Source organism: Emydura macquarii, unplaced genomic scaffold (assembly GCF_026122565.2).
Source record: "Emydura macquarii macquarii isolate MOO-44397 ecotype Brisbane River unplaced genomic scaffold, CSIRO-AGI_Emac_v2 contig_2205, whole genome shotgun sequence".
NCBI lineage: Eukaryota > Metazoa > Chordata > Testudines > Chelidae > Emydura > Emydura macquarii.
The window spans coordinates 1112496-1137026 of record NW_027132342.1 but is presented as its reverse complement, the minus strand read 5'-3'; the positions used below and the strand labels follow the sequence as shown (position 1 = coordinate 1137026).

The following is a 24531-nucleotide window of genomic DNA, read 5'->3' as shown; positions in this document are numbered from 1 at the left end:
TACATCCTCTCAATTCCTTCTTACCGCCTGTAATGGTTGCTGGAACGATCATCTTGCTGCAGCAAGCCTTTCTTCCCAGGGGTTTGGACTTTTCTTCATTTGTAGATTTTGTAGTTTAGTGAACATAGTTCTTATAATTAGTGTTAGTGTGTATATTAGTGTAAATAGTTAGTTCCGGTCATTGAGAGACTTCTTTGCTCTAGGGGCTTCTTTGCTCTCTGTGCACTTCTTGTGGTAAATGGATGCCAGTGAGCAGCCCCACACTCCATCTGCTTAAATTGTCCGGGGGAGACTCACGTGAAGGACAAGTGACAGATCTGCCATGAGTTTAGATCCCGTACTAAAAAAGACAGGGACATTCAGCTGAAAGGCCATTCTCATGGAGGCCACCCTCAGACCAGTCTCAGAGCTGAACTGCTCTGATTTGGTGCCGAGCACTTTGATGTTAGTGCGAACCAATCCTCCAGCGCCGTGCTCTTCCCGCACCATTCACCGATCTGGTGCCAAGGAAGAAGCAACACAGCGAGAGAGAGCACTCGCTGGTACTGAAAAGTGGCAAGAGGGGAGAGACCAGCACAGCAAGACCTGTGCCGGGCCATTCGTACTCCCCTAAGCCAGCGATGGCACCGTTGATGCCACCAAGAGTGTTAAGTCCTCTGTGGGCCCCTCTTCTGACTCCTGGAAGCTTCCATGATACCAGCGGGCTGATGATCCCTTTGACCCTGGAGGCATTCCAAATGGCGAAGGATCTCTTCTCGCTCACAGTGCCACCAACCCCAAAGGAACACCTGCCAGCCAAGGCGTCTGGACGTAGGAGGGAACAAGGAGGTTCAGTCTCTTTCCTGGCACAGGCCCCTCCAGTAACCACTAGGGGCAAGACTTCCATGATCCCTAGCATCATGGTCACTGATGTTTTGCCTAGACCTGATCGCATAAGACCACGACTGGCTGCTTCACCTGAGCCTCGCTTCCCTGCACCTAACAGCATGGATACTTCATGGTTGACCCTTGAAGAACAGGCTGCTCAGAACAGGTTTGACAGGTCTTGGTAGGCAGGGGCATAGCTATGGGTCGGCCACTTTGAAAGCAGACCCACCCAAGCTCTGCTTAAGTACCTGGAGCTTTCTTGGCCTGTCACTTCCTGAACTTTCTGCTTCCGGTCACATGACCGGAAGCAGAAAGTTTGTGAAAGTGCTTGTTTTTCAGACGGCCCACCCATGTACGCCATAGGCCCTGCCAAAAATCATTTCTCGCTATGTCCCTGTTGCTACGTAGTAGAAAGCCTTTCACCAGGGCTAACTACTTGGCCAAGTGGAAACGTTTCACTTATTGAGCTTCCAAATGGGATCTCTCTCCATTTCAATCTTGTCTTCAATCTATCTTGGACTATTTGTTCCACTTAAAACAGTAGGAGTCTGGCACTTTCATCTATTAAGGTTCATTTGACAGCCATCTCAGTTTTCAATCAAGTGAATGGCAGATCAATGTTCTCCCATGAAATGATAATTGGGTATCTCAAAGTGTTGGAAAGACTCAATCCTCAGGCTCGCGAACCAACACCCCAAGGGACCTAAACCTGGTCCTGTTGAGGCTTACAGACTCCCCACTTCGAGCCATTGGCATCATGCTCCCTACTAATTATCACTTGGAAGGTCACCATCCTGGTGCTGATCACCTCATCCAGAAGGTTCTTAGAGATTAAGGCCCTTACATCAGATGCACCATACATGGTGTTCTTCAAGGACAAGGTTCAGCTCTGCCCCCATCTGGCCTTCCTACTAAAAGTGGTGTCACATTTTCATAACAACCAGGTTATTTTCCTACCTATCTACTTCTCAAAATCTCTGAGGAATGTTAGCTTCATACTTTGGGTGTGAGGCAGATTCTCGCCTTCTATATTGAGAGAACTAAGCCCTTCTGCAAATCCCCACAATTTTTTGTAGCAATAGCGGAAAAAATGAGAGGGCTACCCCTATCAACCCAAAGGATCTCATCCTGGATAACTGCCTGTATTTGAGCTTGCTACAAAAAGATGAACGTCCCACCTCTGACCATTGTGACAGCTCATTCTACAAGAGCCCAGACTTTGACAGCAGCATTCCTTGCACAGGAACCAATCCAGGACATCTGCAGAGCTGTGCTCAGGTCATTGCATCATACTTTTGCGTCCCACTATGCCATCATTCAGCAGGCCTGACACAATGCCACTTTCGGGAGAATGTTACAGTCAGCACATCTGTGAATTCTGAGCGCACATCCTGGAATACTGCTTGTGAGTCATCTAGTATGGAATGGACATGAATAAGCATTCGAAGAATAAAAAACCCTCCTATTCCTCTATTGGAGCTACCAGCTAGAAGGTGCGAGGCCAGAGGTGTCCTTTATAATGGTTCCAGAGTGTGCATATGCATGCAGCTCCAGAAGGCGCTAGAGCCATCCCAAAGGATACCAATAAGGGAAAAATCTCCAGCAATGGTGCACACAGTGTGCGTGCACCTAGCATGGAATGGACCTGAGCAACACACATCTGGAAGAACAACAGTTAGGGAAGGCTAGTAACAGTTCTTTTCAATCTTTTGGAGCTGCTGTAAGATTTTCCAAAAGTGTATTTGTAGAAAGAAGAGAATTTAATTTAAGGTTCTAATGAGTTGTGTGTGACATTTAACCAAATATCTGGAAGTGGGGTTGAGACCAAGCCAAATTAGAAGCAGAAGAGTAGATAGAGCAATAAGTGATAGTCATGTGAATTATGTTTGGAAATTTAGTATGAAATTCACTTCCATCTGGAGGGACATCACAAAGTGAATGCATTCCGTTAAGTCCTCTTTTGATCACTTAAATGGATTTAAGTATTGCACAGGCTTTTTGTGCTTCCCCTCTACACAGCGATTAATTTCATCTTATTACAGCAGAATGTTAGTATTAAAAACATACCAATATTCACCAAACAGAATTTCTTAGTGTAGCGGTTTGCACCTAGTCTCCTTGCTGCCCAGGCCCTCGGCCCCCACAAACCACTTCCAGACAATGGCTTTGTGCTCCATGGCTTTATTTACAATGGGTTGCTCACCACCTTCTATATAGCCGGTTCCTACCAGTCACAGGAATCTTACAGATTCAGCCTCTAGTCAAAGGATGTTCAGCCTTCCCTTGTTGTAGCCTCTCCCTCTCTGGCTGCTTGCCCCTCCCTTCCCTCCAGCATTCGCTTCCTGGGAGCTTTTATAACCCTCCCAGGTTCTACAACTGTTTCTAATTCCTTCCTTCCAGGCCCGCTTGCTCAGCTGGCTCCCATCTACCCTTAATTAGGGCTCAGTAGCAGAGGCTAGCCCAGCCTGCTGGTAGCACCCTGCTACAGTTAGATATTGCTTTTCTTATTCTGTTTCATTAGTTGATCTTTCTCAACACACATGCATGGTGGATGGGAAGGGCCACAAACAGAACTTTATTTTGATTGTACCAAATTTCCAGTCCATCCCTAGCAGAGTTAATTTGGGTTTTTACTGTGTGAAATATGCTTTTGATTAAAAAAGAATCACTTAAAGAAACATTCAAACCCTTGACACTGAAAACCAGGGAATTTAGGGTAGACTCAGGTTAATGAAAAGGGAGAAAGGATTGTATCAATCAAACAGCAGCGAATTAATATATCTTACAGAGCTGCAAAGGTATTGTTACATCATGCAATCACATTGGCCTCAAGAGCAGCTTCAAGGGGAGAGTGTTGCAGTAATCCAAACTGGAGGTTATGTAGTGAACTTTTTCCATGTTATTAATGACCTGCCCTTCTACTGTTGTCAGACTTCTCCACACAGGGAAGGGTTCTCTAGAAAAAAAACCTACATGTTGAAAAATTAATCCCTAACTCTCCCAAATGAAAGGTGTGTGTTTTTTTTTTTTTTTAAATGGGAATAAACCCGTACATTATTTATCATCTTGATCTTGGTGAAGGGAAGATTTGAGCCAACGTTTTCAAAAATAAGAGCCTGGTTTTGAAATCAGGCTCCTAACATGATCTGATTGGAGAAATTTTGATGGCACCATATTCCGTCAAAATCTTCAGTTCTCTTGAAATCAAAATATTTTGTGAAAATGGGTCCACTGGATATTTTGTTTGGAAAGAAAATTGGGAGGGAGGACGTTTCAACAATGTCAAAACATCCTACTTTGACATTTTTGGAATGAGACATTTTGGTTTTTTGTTTTGAAATGACTTTTAGATAACATCATACAAAATAAAAAGTTGACATAACAAGACTGTTTTGTTGAAACAAAATATTTCAGTCAACCCAAACCTATTTATTTATTTTTTAAATTTCCTTCCTAGAGAATGTTATAATTTTGAATAAGGAGGGAGCTATGATTCCCAGAAAAAGAGGTATGAGAGGAGTTGCCCTATGAGGGAAATATAAAAGAGAACCTTCCCTGTGTGGAGAAGTCTAACAAGACTGGAAAGGTGGGTCATTAAAAACATGGAAGTGAGAAGGACAAGTGCCATAAGGATACATTTGAAAGGAGTGAAGTATTGTGACAGGTTCTCAGAGTTAAGGTCGCTGGAAGAAGAGGCAGAACTATTCCGCTGGCTCATGCTAATTTATACTGGAAGCCAGACCATATGGGGCACATCAGCTTGGATCCAGGATATAAAACTGTGTGTGTACTCCCTTCCCCCCATTTTTTTTTTAAGGGAAATGCAAACTAGGGTTATGGATTAAAGGGCTTTTCATGGAGAACCCTAAAATTCAAGCCAAGTTGTAGAAGAGCATAGGCTGAAGTTGATATGTTTTGTACTGAAGTTACCATAAAAGAAAAACCTCAGGAAGTGGGTAAATTTTGGACCCTAATCTCTGTCTCGAGAATGAGACTCTGCCTGTTCATGAGCTTCCGTTATAGCTTTTCCTTCAGTCAGCCCAGCCTGGGGAGTCATTGAGAACTGGCTCTGAGGAAGAGTGCATAATAGTGGATAATAGCCAGTATTTTGACTGAAATTGGAATGTATATGTATTAGAAGCCAAATTTTGGAACAACTCTAAGTGTACAGTATACTTTTTGTCAGAATATTTTTTCCTAAGGGTTGGGAAATCTCAGTGCAGTGATTGTTTCTGCTAATGTTTTTAACCATAATCAAGAGAATAAGTATTATGTAAATCCTTGGGACCTGGCAGAATCTGTCTAATTCTGCCAGACAGCCAGATCTGAGCCAATTGGGCTATATAATGCATGATAGGAAATATAGTACTATAAGAGGTCTTTTCCAATGGAATTTTTATTTCTCCTTGTAACGGAATGTCAAGCTTTTCCACCTATGCCTCTGGAGTGTGTATTATATCTGTTTCCTAGTGCCATAGAAAATCATCTGTGATATAGTCTCCATTGGGTGACAGGCTTCTCAAATGTTTTCTTTAGCGTACCCCCCTCATAATTAAAGTAGAAATCTCTCTCAGATGCTGCCAAACATCACTCCTACTAAGATACCTAAAAAATGTCTATTGCCATTAAAGATCATCATGGAGCAAAATCTAATAGATCTGTAAAGATAGTGAAGACAGTTCAGTGATGAATATAGATATTTGTGAGCTCTGCTTTTTTTTTGCCCTGTTCTGAGTAGTGTGTGTGCCCACACCAGTGTTTACTTACTTTTTTATATAACAATGTAAACCTATTCTCTTCCTGGGGCTGAAAACATTTCAAATGGCATCTTGTCTACTGTGAATGCTTTGCTGTTCTGTTAGACAGGAACATGTTCGTTGCTGCAGCCATACAGTGCTTTTGGAGGTGCTATCTTTGCACTGAGACTAAGGTGCTAAGCACACTAAACCACGTAGGCCAGCTTTTTGCAAGAGGTGCATGTTGGCCTGTATGACCTTAAACAAAATGCTGTGTAACCACCATGCAAGCTAAAGTTTCTGTAATTTATAATAGAAATGTATATTTTAATATTAATGAGTTTTACAAATGTTACAGCAGATGTAAAATTTCTTGTCCTTGTTTAATTTGATAAAAGCAAAAACGTTAATCCATTTAACCTTCTGTTAAAAAAACCTAGTTGGTCAAGCTTTCAGTAAATCAGAACATACAGTAGTTTTTCTACATGTCCTCTTTCCTGCTGCACAACATCCAATTATTCATTTACAGCTAGTAAGTTAAGACTATTGCCCTGTCACCTTTGGGATGGAAATAATTATAGCTGTTGGGTTAAACCAGACATCGCTTTTAATGCCCATGTTTTGTTAGGAACAGATGGACTTTACTTCTTCAGATCATCATCGAAACAAAAAAAGAAAGGTAGCAAATGAAATAGAAATGGTTTATTAAGTGTTTTTGTGGATGCATGTGTGTGATTTTTTATTTTTAAAAACACTTCTAAAAAAAAGTAATATGCTGCAAAAGCAAAAATATTAGTAACAGTTAAATTAAGGCAGTAAATGTCAAGGACCTTTGTACTGGTGTTTCTGAGTAATGAAATTAGAGTAGATGATGGGGATTTTTTTACAATATGCCCTTGTGCCCTGTCCTAAATACATCTTCTGGTAATCCACAGTAGTCTGGTATTTGATTGATTGTACTGCAGACTAATCTCACTAAAGCAAACTGAATAACTGCTGTAAGTTAATTGCCCATGGGTGGCTCTATTTCAGTAACCAAGACTGGCCTTCTGGGAAGGATGGACGGCAAGCTACCAAGGATGCTCTATAACTAACTGCCTTCTATGAGATTCACAAAGACAATGAAACTGTGGGCCTGTACCTCCTGCCAAGTACCACCTGCTAAGCAATTTCCCACTGAAATCATGGGAGTTGACGGTGCTTTGCTTCTTGCAGCGTAGGGGTCCTCTGTCTTTAAACCCACTAAACGTCCTGTACCTGGCCTGAAATACCTGTGTAAAGAAACACAATTTGGGAAAGCCCTTTATTTTACATTGGTCTAAGACCTCAATGAGTAACATTCTCTTCTGCTTTATATCATCCTTCCAAGAGCTCTATATAGTTTATAGATCCTAAATTCTGAAGTACTCAAACCTGCCTTAATTTTTATTGTGTTGAAGTAGTGCTTTGATATATTTAGCTCTTGGAGACTATTAACACAATAGCACACTTCATTTTCACAAATACACCTGTTGTGTCTATGGTGAAATTGGCATACACTGTACATATCAGCTTGTCTCAGCTTGAAATCCAGTTCATTGAAATGCTTATTTATCTCATTTTAAGGCAGGAAAATTGATTATTTCAAAAAACAAAAATACCAAAAGCTAAATCCTGCAAACCTTACTCTGTCAAGTCTCCTGTTGACTTCACTGGGAACTTTTCCTGAAAAAGGAAAGCAAGATTAGGCCCTTCAGTGATTATGATTAAAGGTTCCAAATATTGCATTGAGAATACTTTTATATTAAATTAAGGTGAGATGTTTTCTTCACTGATTATGACATCGCAATATATATTTTTTCCCACTGGTATAAAATAGAACCATTGAGATATTTCTGGTTTTGCAGCATTATATAGTAGTCCGAGGAATATAAGCTATTTCTGTTAAAGTAATTCAGTGTGGCAGATCTCTACTGCATCTTCTGCATTTGCCCTTTCTCAACCTATTTCTACACCAGTAATTCCTTTATTTTGAATATTTAGGAAGAAAGAAAAAGACAAATCAGATTTGTGTGTTTTTAAGAAAATTTCTAAAATATTCATTTTCAAGCCCTAATATTTAAGGTATTGATTTGGAATTTTTTTTTCTGTTCATTCCTGGGGTTTTTTAGCTATAGAGTAATAATGTATAACAAGGCAGACTTGGTTTCAGAGTACATAAATGTATATAAAGCCCCAAGCCAGTTTTGCTAGCTACGTAAGCGGGAAGTCAGCAATTAATATTCAGATGTCACAATACATTATTTTCAAACAATACTTAAAATGCCAATAACCTGCTGTATCCTGGGTTGTTGTGATGAGTCTTTTTGTTTGCCTCCTACTGGCCTTTTTCATGGTATTGTTAATGTTGATGTACATTGTACTCAGGGCTACAATGAGGTGAAGGCTTTTCCTTTTGAGTATGGTAAGTAACAGCTTTTCCTTTTCTGCATCTGTATAAAAACATTCTGGGATATCTATGAAACACTTCAAAAAGATATGTTTCAGCATAACATAAAAGCAGGTGATTAATTAGTCTCTTTTTAAATTCATTTTTCAGAGCAAAGAAAGAATTATGCACGGGACACTGCCAGCAGCATATCTGAAATTTCACAGTATCGTGTGGAGGTAAGAGAGAAATTTCCAACTGGCAAAATAACAAATACCCTAAAATTTGTGTCAGGGCAGAACGCAAGCTCTAGTTTACTCTTTCTAGTACAGTTTTCCGTAATATGCAACGATTTGTTCCCCCCAAGCAGTGCACATAGATTTGAAGACATATACATCACCTAAAATGTTTTGTCAGGCAAATGTCACTTTTAGTATAAAATACATTTCATTGTGTCTTGGATCCTGCAGCTAGAACGCCTAGGGCTGTAATTGTGTCAGGTTTTATGAGCAAAGCAGGATTGCCCTTAGTTACTATTTGGCAGGGAGAAGGGATGTGTCTATGCAAAATCTAGGGTGCCTCAGGAACTGATGCTGATAATTCAATGAGTGATGTGCTTTTCTCCCTGAGCCTGTTACCTTCTAGTCCTCAGGCACAGTGTTGAGAAGCACTGTCACTAAAGCTCCATATTGGATGATATGGAAAATGGAGGCTTTGATAAGAAGATATCATCAGAGAGCTCAGACTGCTATTCACAAGAACAGGGGTCTTAACCTTAGGGCCTGGCTACATTCTGGTATGATTAATTACGTTTTCCCTGCCAAATTTCCCCTAGTTTGAAATGCAGAATTTCTCTCTCACTTCCTGTCCTAAATGGCTGTGCAGAATTACTGTGTATTGCTGTCATGCCCTTCTCCAGGAGTAAATCCATTTAAATTCTGCAGGGAAGAAAGTCTTGGATGCTTTCCTATTGTTTGTGATGCACTTTGTGATCCTTTGGCATAGAAGACAATTTAAAATATAAGGCATCATATGACAGCTTTATTCTGATATGACAGTAGATGTTCTGTTGTGCAACCAAGCATCGCTGTATTGGGACTAAATGAGGTCCCACCAATGCCATAAATTCACAGTTCCGCATTACTCAGCTTTAAATTCAGAACATGTGTAAGTGGTAACATGCTTGATGGTTCTCAGCATCATCTTACATTCTGTTGCGCCTCTCCCCTTCACAAACTGCTTGCAAGGAAATGCTTATGTTGCTTTTGATTCTGTGTGTGTTCATTTCTAAAGTTAGGTGTCGATACTCTGTTGGCACAAAGATTACGGCTTGTATTTGGAATGCAAGCATTGCCATGTGAGCACAAGCTCATTACTAAATTTCATTTTGCCTTTTGATTTGTTTAAATTCCTTTTCATCTCTGCGTTAATATTATTTGGTGCTATGCAGTTGTCTTGGTTACACAGTTAATAGGGATACTATTATGCTGTTCTTGAGGCAAACACACTGAACGATTTTTAAAAAAGTAAAATGATGTAAAAGAAATGCCGTCTTCTTCATATTAATAAATAGGTAACTGAGTTAAAGTTTGAGCTATTGGATAGAAACGGAAAATTGGATCTGTTATAGTCTATGGGCAGCCTTGCGTTGTTGACATGTTAGAAAAGAAATATATCAAAATCATAACGGCAGGGAAATTGCATGGATATCCAGAGCAATGGCAATGTGAGAACATTTAATCTGTAGGTTAAAAATGAAATATGTGTCAGGTTGGTAGTGAACAAAAGTAGCTACCATATAATAATTAATTTGTAGTCTATATGAAATGAGTGGCCAATCTAACTAGAAGGTGTATGTATCAGAAACAAATGAACAAAACATCATTGTCATTAGCATGCTATATGGCAGCTTTAGCAGAAATATGAGGACCCTCCAGGTCAGGTTAAGGCAAATTAACAAAGTATAGGTCAGCTTCCTGTTGTGCTGCTGCCTGCGTTGATGCCAGGCTGCTACTTGTCATGAATGGTAAATTAAATGTTTTTTTTTTTTTTTTAAATCCTGATTGTGTTGCCTGAAAAATGTCAAAATATCCAATGTAGTTTAACTACTAACAAAGTGATAGAGGATGACAAATTGTAGGGTAGAATAGTCAGTTGATTTCTTTAAGTGACATTATGGAATTAAAAAAAAAAATCCTAGCTTGTACTCAATGGGATGTCTCATGTATAAAGGTACTCCTTTTTTAAATGCATTGCTTGTCATCCTATTTCACTACAGTTTAAATATTACCAATGCTTGGCTTTGGAAAATCACTTCTAATGTGCGTGTGGGTTTTTTTTTTTTACGCATGTGTCGATCATCAGCACTTGACCACTTTTGTTTTGGACCGGAAAGAGGCTATGATAACAGTAGATGATGGAATAAGAAAGCTGAAATTGCTGGATGCCAAGGGCAAAGTGTGGACTCAAGATATGATTCTTCAAGTGGATGACAAAACAGTCAGTCTGGTGGACTTAGAATCAAAGGTAAGGTCTGTAAATGGCATTCTCATTTTCAGAAAGAATGAAGAAAGGAATCAGCAGAAAAAATGGTGTCTGCAGGTTTTTATATATTATTTTAATTACCGCGTTATAGTTTTCATTGTTTGAATGAAACTACAGTAGCATTTCAGGGATCAAGTTTCTGAATTTTTGGTAACCAAATATGTTTTCCTCCCCCTGCAGAATGAATTGGAGAATTTTCCTTTGAGCACAATTCAACATTGCCAAGCTGTGATGAATACGTGCAATTATGATTCTATTCTTGCAATAGTATGCAAAGAACCAGCCCAAAACAAGCCAGATCTTCATCTTTTCCAATGTGAGATTAAGGTAAGGCAATAATAGGAACCTATTGCTGATCACTTGAATTTTGTAAGTTTGTGAATTGAAAGTAAGAGGGAAAATAAATATTGCCTTACAAAACGTACTTTGTTCATTTCTTCTGTTAAACGTACTTGAACGTTATTTATACTATGTTTTCGTAGTATGCTAATAAATATACTAATAGCATATTTTTTAAAGGTAATGATGTCTCAGATGTTTGAAACCTTAGTAGAATGCACACCCATATAAGTATTTCTTAGAAAGACCATTTGGGGAGGGTAAGGTTCAAGGCTTAGCTATTAGATTAGGCTTGCAGATCAGTGAGGTTTGTGTGTGTTTAGTAATATTCACTGAAGCTGTCTCTTAAGAAGATGGTGTAAAATAGTTTAGGAGTTAACTACAAATTGGTAGACACTGATGAGAAATGTCATCTGTTTTTATTGCATTTTCCCCTTTCATTTGCCTCTTTGTCGCTGAGCAGTTAAATCTCATCTACACACATGCACTCTCTCCCGCTGTGCAGGACATCAAATTGTTTGGAGCTGAGGCAGACCTCTAATCATGAGAAGGTGCTTGCATCATTTATGTTGATGACTGGCTTCGAAGCAACAAATATACTAATATTGGCTTGTGCTCTATTAGAAAATTAGAGAGGGAGAGGGGGGGAATATTACTAGGTAAGAGGGCCAAAAGAGGAAGAGAGATCTTGTTTGCTTCCATTTAAGATTTTACAGCAATATTTTAGAGTAAAGAAAATTGTTAAAAGAACCTGACTTTATTTCTAGGATTGTAAATCTCAGTTTCTGCTTGTGCAGTAATATAATTTGTGCTGCTTCTTCAAATTCTGATAGAACCTTTTAATGTACTTAAATAGTAGTTATAGTCACCCTATTAGGTTTTTTTAATAATACTAATCATATAGTAGAGTTTCTTCAAATAAACATTTGGAACCGTTCCAGTGAGTGTGACGATGACAGGGTTAATGGGGTGACCAGTTGCACAGAATTTACAGTTCCAAGGTTGTATAGGAGCCCAAGAAAATGTCATGGTTACAGTGTATTTAGAAGGTTGCGAATGTGAGCAGAAGGCTTCAACACCTTGTTCCAAACGCAGTCCATACGAACAGGAGCAAACTTACCTTCCCTGATGCTTGGTTTTAGTCACAAAACTAAAAAAACAACCCAAAAACCAGCCCAAGCCTGGCTATTCTCAGGCTTCCTTTCTGTGGACTGCTCAGCCCACACCCTACATCCTGGCTCCCAAAGAGTCGCTCAACCCCTTCCTTATTTTCTGGTGAGGGTAATTAGCTATCTTCAACATTGTCAGCAAAACACACTCCAGCAGGATCATCACGTGGGATTCTCAGGTAAACACAACAAGCTGGTAACACTGAAGCTTAGTCTGTATTGTTCTGCTCCAGTGCCCTGTTGGCATAGCTATCTCATCTGTGAGTGTGAAAAAAATCACATGCCGTAGCCAACATAACGATGCCACCAAACCCCCAGTGTGGATACAACTATGATGATGGAAAAGTGCTTCTGTCAGTTTAGTGAGTGTAATTCTGAGATGTAATGGTATTATGCTGGCAGATCTCCTACTGTTGGCTTATGCTGCATCTCCATTAGAGGACACTGCCAGCATAGCTATGCTGGCAAAGATTCTGTAATGCTCACAAACTCTGAGATTATATCCATTTGAGTTTTCAGTCAGTGGAGAAGTTCATATTGAAGGACGTTTCCTGTGCAGCTCTTTTTTTTTTCCTAACCTTTTTATTGCAGTTCCTTTTTGTATGTCTACATTGCAGTGTAAGCCAAAGGTTCAAACTCAGGCTCAAGCCTAACCCCTCCTCCATCTACACACAAATCACACTAAGCCAGGGCTAGGACCCAGGGTCGGAGGTAAGTCAAGCCCCACAATCCTATGGGTCAACTTTTTGTCCTCTAGACAATCAAGTTTAGTGGACAGTCTAGTTTTCACATGCTACATTATGAACAACAGGCTAGAGTGACCACATTTTGGGTGCCAGGAAGTCTGGGATATGGGTGGTTGGACTCAGGCCCACATAATGCAGTGGATGCTGGAGCCCCAGGTTGGGACTTAGGTTCAACAATTCCTAACCTGGGGTTACAAACAAGTGTAGATGCTCAAGCTCTAGGTTAACAAAGCCGGGATCTGCTAACTCGAGTTCTACTCACCCTGTGCTTATGTTGCAGTGCAGACATACCTTAGTGCCTTTCTCCCACCACCTTGAAATTAGTGGAAAAATAAGCACTATCAAAATTAATAATTTAATCTATATTTTTCAAGTTTCCAAACTTCCTTTGTTTGTCTGTGTATTGAATTTGATTTCTAAAATGTCCCGATCCTATACTTTGAGCCATGTAATAATTCTATATAATCAACGCACACACTCAGGGGAAGTCCTCAAGTCAATAATAAATTCTCTGTCCCACCTATTAAACAACAAGCTATCCCACCCAGCAACTTATTGTTCCCATCACAAATAGCCTTGGATACAAAGTTACGTGGAGACCAATAACTTTAGGCTTTGACAAACTGACTCAGGAAGTGAATTTCACATCTGTAAGCCTCATAGAGACTGATAAATCTTAGGGAAAGTCATGAACTATTTAATTCAAAGCCTTTTAAAAGAAAAGGTATCAGAATAATACTTGTGGATCATTCTGTTGGAAGTAGTTAGAGTGCAGTATATTGAAAGGGCAGGAACTCCATGGTTAGAAATGCCTTCTGAAAAATAAAGCTTCTTCCCAGCCAGTGGAAATAAAGAAGAGAGACTTGGTTTCCAAACAGAGTGAAGAATGTGGCCTACTACTGAGAAGTATTTTCTCATCTTTAGTGCTGTTGCTATTTGTTGATTGATGTACAATGCCTTTCACTAACATGCTTGACAAAATTTAACATAATACCATCATTATCATCATGTAGGAAAGAATAAATCATTTGCTCAGGCGGTAATTGTTGACTTGAGATAATTACGGCTGTTTAGGCAAATTTCAGCTGTAAATGACACATGCGTCAGAAAGATAAGGTGGGTGTGGTAATATCTTTTATTGGGTGAACTGTCAGACCTGAAGGATTCCGTGTAGCTCAAGCTAACTACAACAAGTCCTTCAGGTCTAAGAGTTCACTGACAGAAATTGTTCCAATACAAGGTATTACCTCACCCACCTTGTCTCTCTAATATCGTGAGACCAACAAGGCTACAACAACACTGCAAATGTACACATCAGAACAGTTTGATATCAGAACATTGACATGTATCGGCGCCCAGACGATGGCATTGTGTGTATGTCTCTCTCTAACTGTATTTAAAATAGTCCACCCCTATAATTGAAAGAAAATTCTTTTGATATGTATGTTCCTGGACTTAAATGTGTTTCAAAAACAAGCAGGTGGATTTTTTTAATCCTGTCTATTTATCCTAGTTAACAACTCAAGTGTTTTACAGCCAGGTAACATCTGCTTCTGTCACTGCAGGCTAGCCTTATTCATGAAGATATTGAAAGTGCAATCAGCGACAGCAAAGGGGGGAAACAAAAGAAGAGGCTTGATGTACTCAGGTAAAAACTTCCAGGTAGTATCAGGAACAGTCTAGTAGTAATAATTTAAATTCATCCTTTCTTTTTTCTCCCTCACTCTCCTCTTCCTAACTCTGCTATTCTTTACTAGTTTGTGGAAATCTTCTGGATAGTATACACCCACAATCAGGAACAACAGCTTGACTTATTTATCTCTTTTGCTGTCTGAATTTACAACCTCTGTTCTTAATTCTGTCCTACTCCAACTCTACACATCTAGCTGTGTTCAGGTGGGGAAAATGCTACTAGTTCCTATAGTGGGTGAGAGAAGCTTTGATGTGTTAAGGATTGGGGGAATGGAGTGCACTGAATTCAGAGAAGGATGTCTGATGTTCTTACAATCTCATGCTTCAAGTTGTCACTTCCAGGGGTCAGAAAACTATTTTTTCCTTCCCAATGTATTCTGGGGTTTCTTGTTTGTTTGTTTCTTTTCTTTGAAGCCTCAAAGATAGCTACAGCTGGAGATGGGATACTGGACGGGGTGGGCTGGTGCTGTGAGGTGGTACTAAGCATACTTACCTTCAGGGTCTTTCCTAGTTGGTTCTTGCTCACATACTCAGAGTCGAACTGATTGCCATATATTGGATCAGAGGAAATTTTTCCCCAAGGTCAGATTGGCAGTGGCTTTGGGGACATGGTGGGGGGTAGGGGTCCACCTTCCTCTGCAGGATGGTATGGAGATTGCTTGCCAGGATCTTCTGGGTATATCTCACTTAATCTATTCCTGGCATTGCAGGGATCTCAGGCACTGGTGCTCTTCTGACCCTCCTATTCTCTCCCTGTCTAGTCTAGTCTAGTCTAGATAATAGTCTAGTCTCCTCTGGGCTGAAATACTTTGGTCTAATTCTGGTTGCTGGGTTTAGTGCATGGGTGCTGTGTGCTGTGGGTGGCCTGTGATATACAGGAGATCAGACTAGATGATCTGTTGGTCCCTTCTGGCCTTAAACTCTATGACTAGAACAGTGGGGAGGCACCACAGGGTTCAGAAATAATAGAGGAGATTTTCAAAGACATGAGTGAGAGTTAGATGCTCAACTTCTGTTGACTTTCAGTGGGAGTTTGGCACTTTGCGCCTTTTGAAAATCTCCCCCCAGTAATACTTAGCTTAGATGGAATTTTTCATCTGTGGATCTCAAAGCACTGTACAAAGATAAGTGTTCATTTCACCATTTTACAAATGGGGAAAAGAGACACAAGTTAATGATCGGGTATTGGGAGTAAGCAGCATGTTCATGTAGTTCATATACAATAACAAAGGCCTCAATCTTATAAATATTCAGATGCTTAACTTTACTCGCATGCTTAAAGTTAAATGGCTGCATTTCTGTTTGCAGCAGCTTAAATTAGGAGCAGATGCCAACAGGAATGAGGAGAATGTAGTCAAACAAAAAGACCTGGAAACATTAGAAACAATGGCAGAAAATGAAAATAATGAGATTTAGTTTGGGAAAATGCAAGTCTGGGAAAAATTATCTAAAATGCAAGGTTGTGTGGTAGAACCCAGAAAGCTGTCATACTATAAGAGGCCAAAGGCCAACCATGCATGGCAGATTAGAGTTAGCCCTGCAGTATGGCATGAGGTTACAGAGAAAGAAGATACTAGTCCCTCTCTATATGTCTCAGTCACGACAACTCCAGAAATACTGCATTCAGGCCTAGTCAACACTTAAAACGTAAACCACCGTAACTATGTTGGCTAGAAAAAAATCATGCCCTTTAGCCAACATAACTGTGCTGGGAGAACCATCAGTGTATGTCTAGCTATGATGATAGAAGAGTGTGTTTGTCAACATAGCTAATATTTTTCAGGGAGGTGCTGTTCTGATGCAGGCAGAAAAACTCCTTCTGTTGGTGTATGCTGCAGCTGGGGTTAGGGCTATACCAGCATAGCCATGCTGAAACAGTGTAGACATGGCCTCAGTCTGGGTATCAAATTGTCACAAACATATTGATAAATGGGGGGAAGTACGGAGAATAGCAAAAGGTATGACTGAAGGTACTAACTTTGGAGGGAAGATTTAACGTTTAATATATTAATCTAGAGACAAACAAAATGGGACACGTGTCTACCAATATTTGAAGGGCGTGAATAGGAGAAGTGAGAGACAATGGAGAGAGGGAAGAAATAAGGCTAATATCAGGGGAAATACCCCAGTCTGACAGTAAGATATGTCAGACTTTAGAATAGTGTCCCAAGAAAAAGGTAGAAGCTCCACTGCTGGTGGTATTTAAAACTGTACAGGATAAAATGCTAGAGAACATACAGTAGGGAACAGCCCTGCATTTGTAGAGAGCCGAGTTGGAGTAAATGCTGAGCGGTTTTTTTCCTACCTCTAAATTCAGTCATTAAGTTTAATCAGTTCAGCTTTAGGAAATAGCCAGTTGACAACCCTTCTTATGAAATCAATGGCTTGATAATGAATTTGTGTTGCTCTCTCTTGTCAGCTTACTTCTAATGAAGACTTCCAGGCTACACAAGTCTGCATGTGATGGCCTGACTTCTAAAATGTCCAAGCTGCTGAATTCATATTTGCTATAGAATTATATAGGCAGGTTGAACAATCTTATATAGAAAGAGTATAATTCTCCATGACAGTCTATCAGGCTTTTCTATATGACTAAGGGATAGTTTTCCTGGGATACGTGTGTATGTTTCTCATACGTACTGAGTTAGCAATGCCTAGTATTCATAGAAAGAGTTCATCAGAGAGCAGTCTTTCAGGTATGCTCAATTTGCTTACAAACTACGGACCTGTGTACTGCTCACTGTATACATCTGACAAAGAGTGGTGGTATGTCACGTATCTGAGATTTCCCTGTACGCCCACTTGTTTTTTTCCCAATAAAACATTAGAAGGGAAAAATTATTTTTCCCAAGCTTCATCTCTGATTTGTGCTTTTCTAGGATGATTTCCAAAGCTGACAGCTCTATTCCTCCACCTCCAAAAGCACCCGCTCCTGTTCCCCCAGGTACTGTCACACAGGTGGATGTCAGAAGCCGAGTGGCAGCCTGGTCTGCTTGGGCAGCTGAACAAGGAGACTGTGAGTATTGCTGGAAATGGATTGTGTTGGTAGTTGAGTGACTGGCAATGTTCTAGGCATTACGTTTACATGTTGCCAACTAATAAAAAGAATAATCTACAAAAAGAAGCTCCATAAAGATTATGATAATTGAGACTAAAAGCAGAAAAGACTGGTTGGGTCATCTGCTCCATTCCCAATGGGGCAGGTCAGGACTGTTCTCTCTAATATATCTTCTTCTGTTTTGTTTATTCTAGTTTTAAATCCTCCAAGCTGCCACTTCCTTATAGAGTCAATTTGACGGTCTAATAGATTTGGCTGTCAGAATCTGAGCTCTCTCGTTCACCCCAACTTTTCCTTTTTGAATTTTTTTTTTTATTACTCCATTTCTTCGATAGTGAAATACCCAGAATTGAACAATATATTCTAGGCATTGTCTGTGAAAATTAATTGAAGTCTGGCTGCTGCTTCGCCTTACTGTTGTGCATAATACTACTCCACAGCATAGCTCCAGTAACATCAAAGATACTGTGCTCAGTGATAGGGAATTTGCAACATCAGATGCTTGCATGGTAAAAAACAGTCTTGTTTTTTTTATTTCTTGGCTAATCACGATGATAAAAAGCACTCCTTTTAATTTTGAAGCAAATGGTGTGGCTAAATTGGCTGGTCATCTTTACAAGTCTCAACAAAAGTGTGTTATGGCACTGTGGAAAAAGGAATACATATATAATTCATATCTTCTGTGCAGGGCTTCAGATTTTTGACTGTAATGGAAAAACATGATTTGTATATGAAAAATGGAAACTATCGCTAATTTGGAAATAATGCAACTACTTTTAGTAGAATAGAATATGTTTAAAGAGTCATTTGGGCTAAATTAATTTTTTTGAGCTTTTACTTCAATGGTTTCTTATTAAAATAAGAAAAAGCAAAAGAATCCATTATTCATGAGGTTTTTTTATCACATTTTCGGTTTATCGAATGAAAATGTTAGTCAGCGGAATGTACAGCTGTGCAGCACAAAGCCGCTTCAAATGTCCATAGAAAGCAATAATGGTCAGAACATTTTTACATACCACTACACTGCATTATGTGCTGCTGCATCAAGCAAAGGCTAATTTGTTCTTTTCTTCCAATTTCTCTTTGTTTAAAGGTGTGTGGTGATTTTGTTTTTTGTAAAGTGGACTCTTACTGAACTGTGTTTCTGACAATTATAGAATGTTTTTTTTATTCATGTGGATATTTTCTGAAATGTTTTAAGTAAGCCCCCACAGGTAAGTAACCTCAAGTGCTGTAGCCTTTCATGAAATTCATTTTTAAAAATGCGAACTTAGAATGGTTCCCTATAACGATAAGTTTTGCTGTTTTCAAATAAGAATCACTAACTTTGGCCTGGTCTACACTGCTGTACTGGGTCGATGCGTGATATGTTAGTTACATAATGTAACTAGCATATCTCACGTTGATGTACTTACATCTACGCCGCACGGTGTGTTCACGGCGCTATGTCAACGGGAGACGCTCTCCAGTTAACGCTACCGTTTGCCTTTTGGGGAGGTGGAATAATTCAGTTTATGGGAGAGTGCTCTCCCATCGACTGTGTGTGTCTACACAGATCCACTCAGTCAATGCCACTGCATCGATGCCTGCCGCCACAGCAGTGTAGACATGCCCTCTGTCCCTGCCCCTCCCTATTTGTGCACTAATCTTGTCACTCCATTTCGCCTCCTCTCAGCCAACGGTGCCATCTTCTTCGGTGTAATTTGTCAGTTTCACACAAATGCCCCCATACCTTTTTCCACTCTGCCCATTTCATATGGAATGCCCTCCTCCAGTCACATCCATAATCCCTATCCTCCTCCATCTCAAGACCTACTTCCGCTGTGATTGTGATTAGAAAACAATGACTTACTGGTGACTCAATGGGTATAATCCACACTTTATCCATTTATAATTAGTCAGTTGTGTACTCTTCTCTGCAATCCTCCACTGTATGGCATTTGATTTAGGCCCCAATTCTGCACATGAGTATCTTAGTTCGTGAAGGTATTCAGTTGACTTCAGTGGTCCTACTCAGATGCATAAAGCTAAGTACATGTGTAATTGTTTGTAGGATCAGGGCCTGGGATGATAAGCTCTTCAGGGCAGAGGCTGCATTTGTGTTTGTACAATGCCTAACACAGTGGGGCTTTGTTCTGAACTGGCTGCTCTAGGTGCTTGCTAATGCAATAAAAATAAAGAATAATGATGAGTTTTGGAGATGATTCTCTCTCACTCCGTTGTAAATTGAGCCTGTTTTATTCTGTTTAAAAGCAATGTTTTGAGGGGTTTTCCCTGGTTTTCAGTAAAAACAAAATCAAATCCCCAGCTATTAGTGGTGGACACTTACGAAATGGGAAGAATATTGACATTGTTTCTTTGGGCTTTTTCTAAAATCAGAGGAAACCTTAAACAGGTCCAGATTTTTTGCATTTTTCTAGAAATGCAAAATAAATCTGCCCACAGAGATTCTTTCTCCATGCCATTTTTGAATCTTAAAGATTTTTTTTAAGACATAAGTTCGAATGCAATACAGTAGTTTCAGGTAGATGGTTTTTTAAATCAGGTGTTTAAAAAGCTTCTTCAGGGGAAATATTTTCCTTCATTTTCAGGAACATCACTTATCTTAATTGCAAAATTAACTATGTTCCATGAAATTTGATGTCCCCTTCCCATTTTATTGTTGCAAATGATTTACATCAGAAATAAGGAATCATGAAATCAAAGTTGTAGGAAAAGTTATTTTACACTAATGGAAGGATTCTCTCAGCATTTTAAGTTTCTTGCATAAATACTTTTTTTGTCCCTCTCGTTTTGGGTTTTTATTGTGTGCTCCACATTTGGGCCTCGGCAGGTGGAAGGTTGTGAACATTTTAGTCTTCCTTCCATTCCTGGCAATGTGGCTCCATATGTAAGGATAGTTTATATGGCGCTTTGGTTCTTAGTTATTGATATCCTTTACTTTGCATGTCTTGTCTCTCCTCCCCACTCCCCATAGTTGAAAAACCAAGACAGTTCCATGAGCAGGAAGAAACAGCTGAGATGATGGCAGCCAGGATTGACAGAGATGTTGTAAGTTAAGATAAGAGATGTATTGTTCAGTGTTCTTGAAATGTTGGATGATTGCTTGATGAACAGGAATAGCTTTTTTCACAGTCAAAACACAGTTCTTGATGAGAGTTTGCCAGTCATGACAAACCGTGTGGTAGACTTGAGATAAGACCATCAAGGTTAGATTCATTTCTGTCATGTGGAGAACTTGAACTGTAGGTCTGAGATGTGAGTGCACTAAGACCTTGATTCAGGAAAGCACTTAAGTATGTGCTTAAATCTGTTTTAAATCAATATAACTTAAACACACGCTTAAAGTTAACCATACTGACATGTTCTTCTCTGAATAATGATGGACCTAAGCAAGCGCATAAGTGCTTTCCTGAACTGGGGCATGTACCTTTTCCCCACTTGGTCCTGTCTTCTCCTCTGGTACTCTTATGCATTGAAAGGAATTTTTCATGTTGATCAAAGAATGTCACATCTACTAGAAAGTGCAGCTCTGCATATCAGCAAGTAATAGTTTTAATAGTTTGTATTAGCAGAGAATATTAAATTACAGCTGTTAGAAAATGGCTCAATAGCATCCCAGGGAAAATTGTTTTAACAAAATTTCTGCATGTGCTGCACAGGAGAAACATACTGTGTGACTCAAAGATAATTAAATGTAAAATTTAATAATCTCAATACTTACCTATAAAAGCTTTTAATAATCTTAATTATTGAAAACAGAGCAAAATGTAAGCTTGAGAAATTTGTAAGTGTCAGACATAATGAATCTCAATAGGCAGTACTGTACTTCCTGGAATTAATGATGAACATAGGAAACTGCTGCTAGGGTTCTGTAAATGTACTCATTTTGTTGTAATGACTAGCTGTGCTACGGATTAGACAGAGACATTAATGTTGTTTACCTCTTCTGTAGCAAATTCTGAACCATATTTTGGATGATGTTGAATACTTTGTCACCAAACTTCAAAAAGCCGCTGAAGCATTTGCTGAACTTTCAAAGAGAAAGAAAACCAAGAAAAATAAAAAGAAAGGACCTGGAGGTAAGAGTTATTTTCCTTCCCATCCCCCTGGCTTTTTATTGCCTCATTTTTAAAAATCATTCATATAGCTAGTGAATGTGTGTTTGTTTTTTTTCTTATTGTATTGCTTTGTATTTTTGTTGTCACCCGTTCAGTTTAATTAAACAAGTCACATTGTTTCCTTTCGCTTAGGTCTGGACATGCACTGAAATCTTAAAAAATTTGGGTTCTAGTCCTTCTCCCCTCCCTCATGTGAGCAAGTCCTATTGCAATTCTTCTCTGGAAGTCAATGGGAGAAAAGGCTGCAGAGCTGAACCCATGTTAGTAAATATACATGTACTGAATTACTACAATATCTATATATTTTTTTTCATTTTGTTCTCTAGAGGGTGTTCTCACTCTTCGTGCAAAGCCACCACCTCCAGATGAATTTGTTGACTGTTTTCAAAAATTCAAGCATGGCTTTAACCTTCTGGTAAGTAGCTGCCAGCAGCTGAGGCTCCACAGGGCAGGCAGGGGCGACTTTTCCTGGCTTGTTTGAAGTCCGATACAGCATATTCTTTCCCTGCTGCTACAAATTGGCTCTGAGTGCACCTTGATGTGTCACTTTCACCCACACTCTTTCAGATGTCGCCAGCCACCTCGTGTGCTAGAAATGGTTTTGAAGTTTATGATTGTGCAGGTGGAGGTGTGGGAGAACAGTAGATTTGCCATTTATTTTAAAATCTGTTTTTTCTGGACAAGTTGCTGTGCTTATTGCATATCTGCACTCCAGGTCTCCTTCCCTTGGAACAGTGACTATGCTGTGATGCTTCCCACCTGACTTACAAGGCCCTCTTTGCAGTAGAGAATTTTGGCCTAACGACTCCCTAGCACACCTCACCCACCACACATTCACATCCACAGTTGCTACTGACTACACACAGATGTTCATGCTGCTATTAGGGATGCCCTGTTTCGGGCAAGACTAGATTTGTGTGTCACTCTCTGCTGTTGCAGCGCCCCTCCAGGCAGCGAGCATCGTGTGACACCTTCAACAGAGCGATTAGTTCTTCTAGCAGAGTCCCACAGCCCAGCATCCGGTAACAGCCGAGCTGCCTTACTGTAGACCTGAGAGATGGTGCTTGGTTGATTTTTGGCTTCAAACTCCCTATTCAGGCCAGGGCTAAGAACAGCAGCATTTTGGCTGGTTTCATTTCTGCCCAGAGCTGTAGTCCCAGTCTCCAACCCCCAGAGAAGCAGAGACATGACAACAGTGCCACATGACTGGTGACGTGGTAACAATAATCAAGTTTCAAACCCTTTTACATTCAAAATGTTAACTGGTTTCTAGGGAGGTTTGTTGGGAAAATGTTCAGCTCACTCTTGTATGCTCGCCAGCCTCGATGAGCTGTGCTCTTTATTTAGCTTTTCGGTTGTGCTTGTCAGCTTCTCTGTGCTCATTGCCACCACTAAATGTACTAAACAACACATGTCCAATAGGCCATAAAGAGAGACATCTCTTACAAACCTTACTAACCTCAGAGCGCTCCATCCCATGGCCGGCTCTTGCCCTAAACATCACCAGCCACTGACAGCCAGTGCTGTTAACTCACCTACCAACTTTTGGCACTCCTCCTCAATATGCCCCAGAGAATCACTGAGAAGTCTTAATTTCCTAGGCATCCCCCTTCATATACTGGCTTTTTGCTTCAGTGGCTTTGGTAGCAGTGCCACTGGGAGAACCTGTCCTCTCCTCCCATAACTAAGCCAAATCAGAAATCCCACTGAAGAGTGTGGGTGGAGAAGGAGCATATGCTCCAGGAGGCATTTGTAAGGGTTGAGAAGGCTACAGGGAATATTCCCCTACATCACATGCTCTGCAACCGCAGTTGTTGGACTTGAAGGAGGAATTAATTCAATGAAGTTCTATGGCCTGTGTTATACAGGAGGTCAGACTAGATGATTGTAGTGGTCCCTTTGGCCTTAAAATCTATGAACCATTGACACGTTGGGAAGGGGGAATGAGTTTCCCACATCTTCATGAGCTTGCGTCTAAGGACATCAGCCTGAACACAGTAACAGTGCCCTAGTTTAAGCCTACTTAACCTTTTCATCTCCTGACCCTCACATTCAATAGCTCTTCCCTAAGAACACCATAAAATCTTTTGCACTGGTCAGCTGTAAGATGTACTGTGGTAATCAGCTGTATGGTTTATGGGATACTAGTGTGACCTATTCTTCCCAAAGGATAAGTGACCCAAAGGTTGAAAATTTTGGTCACAACCTATGTCATTCTATATATAAATGTAGAAATAAATATGATCTGCCCTTTAATTCCATAACTAGGATTCTTTCTTTTAAAGGATGATTCTACTGTGTACTATTCAACTGACATAGAAGTTACCAATTTACTTTTTCTCTTTTTTCCCCCCTACAGGCTAAATTAAAGTCCCACATCCAGAACCCCAGTGCACCTGAATTGCTTCATTTTCTGTTTACACCATTAAATATGGTAAGATTTTGTGAAATTCAATGTGTCCTTCAAAGACCTGCTTTATTTAAAAGCTCTAGAACCTTTTAATATATAACAAGGCTAAAAATGTAGCATTAGTGATGACAGGTTAAAGAAAAACAATCACTTGTTTATATTAGGACTAGGACATATTTAGAAAATCAGTTTATTAATTTTGTTTATATCCATTCCCATCATTTAAATATTTTCTTAACATTAAAAAAGAAACACAAAACTAATACCTCATCTTTACATGAAGTGGAAGGAAAACTAAATATATATACACCAGAGTGAGGAATAGACAGTATTTGCAGGAGAGTTAAATGCTTTTTGATTGCAATACAATGATACACAGTGTGTTGTATCTAAAACCCAATAAGCTAAATGGTATTAGAAGAGTAATTGTCAAAAGTGGGTT

General features: G+C 39.7%; 1 protein-coding gene across 8 annotated transcripts in view; it reads left to right on the top strand.

Annotated features, from left to right (window-relative positions):
- EPS8 (EGFR pathway substrate 8, signaling adaptor) overlaps positions 1–24531 on the top strand; it is a 198716-nt gene that overhangs the window by 130804 nt on the left and 43381 nt on the right. For all 8 annotated transcript variants that reach the window (XM_067559146.1, XM_067559151.1, XM_067559149.1 and 5 more), the window contains 9 exons: positions 8182–8249; positions 10375–10536; positions 10735–10881; positions 14374–14456; positions 17380–17516; positions 20536–20609; positions 21514–21640; positions 22006–22094; positions 24039–24113. In XM_067559146.1, coding sequence (XP_067415247.1) covers positions 8182–8249; positions 10375–10536; positions 10735–10881; positions 14374–14456; positions 17380–17516; positions 20536–20609; positions 21514–21640; positions 22006–22094; positions 24039–24113 — 962 coding nt within the window. The remainder of the gene's footprint in view (positions 1–8181; positions 8250–10374; positions 10537–10734; positions 10882–14373; positions 14457–17379; positions 17517–20535; positions 20610–21513; positions 21641–22005; positions 22095–24038; positions 24114–24531) is intronic.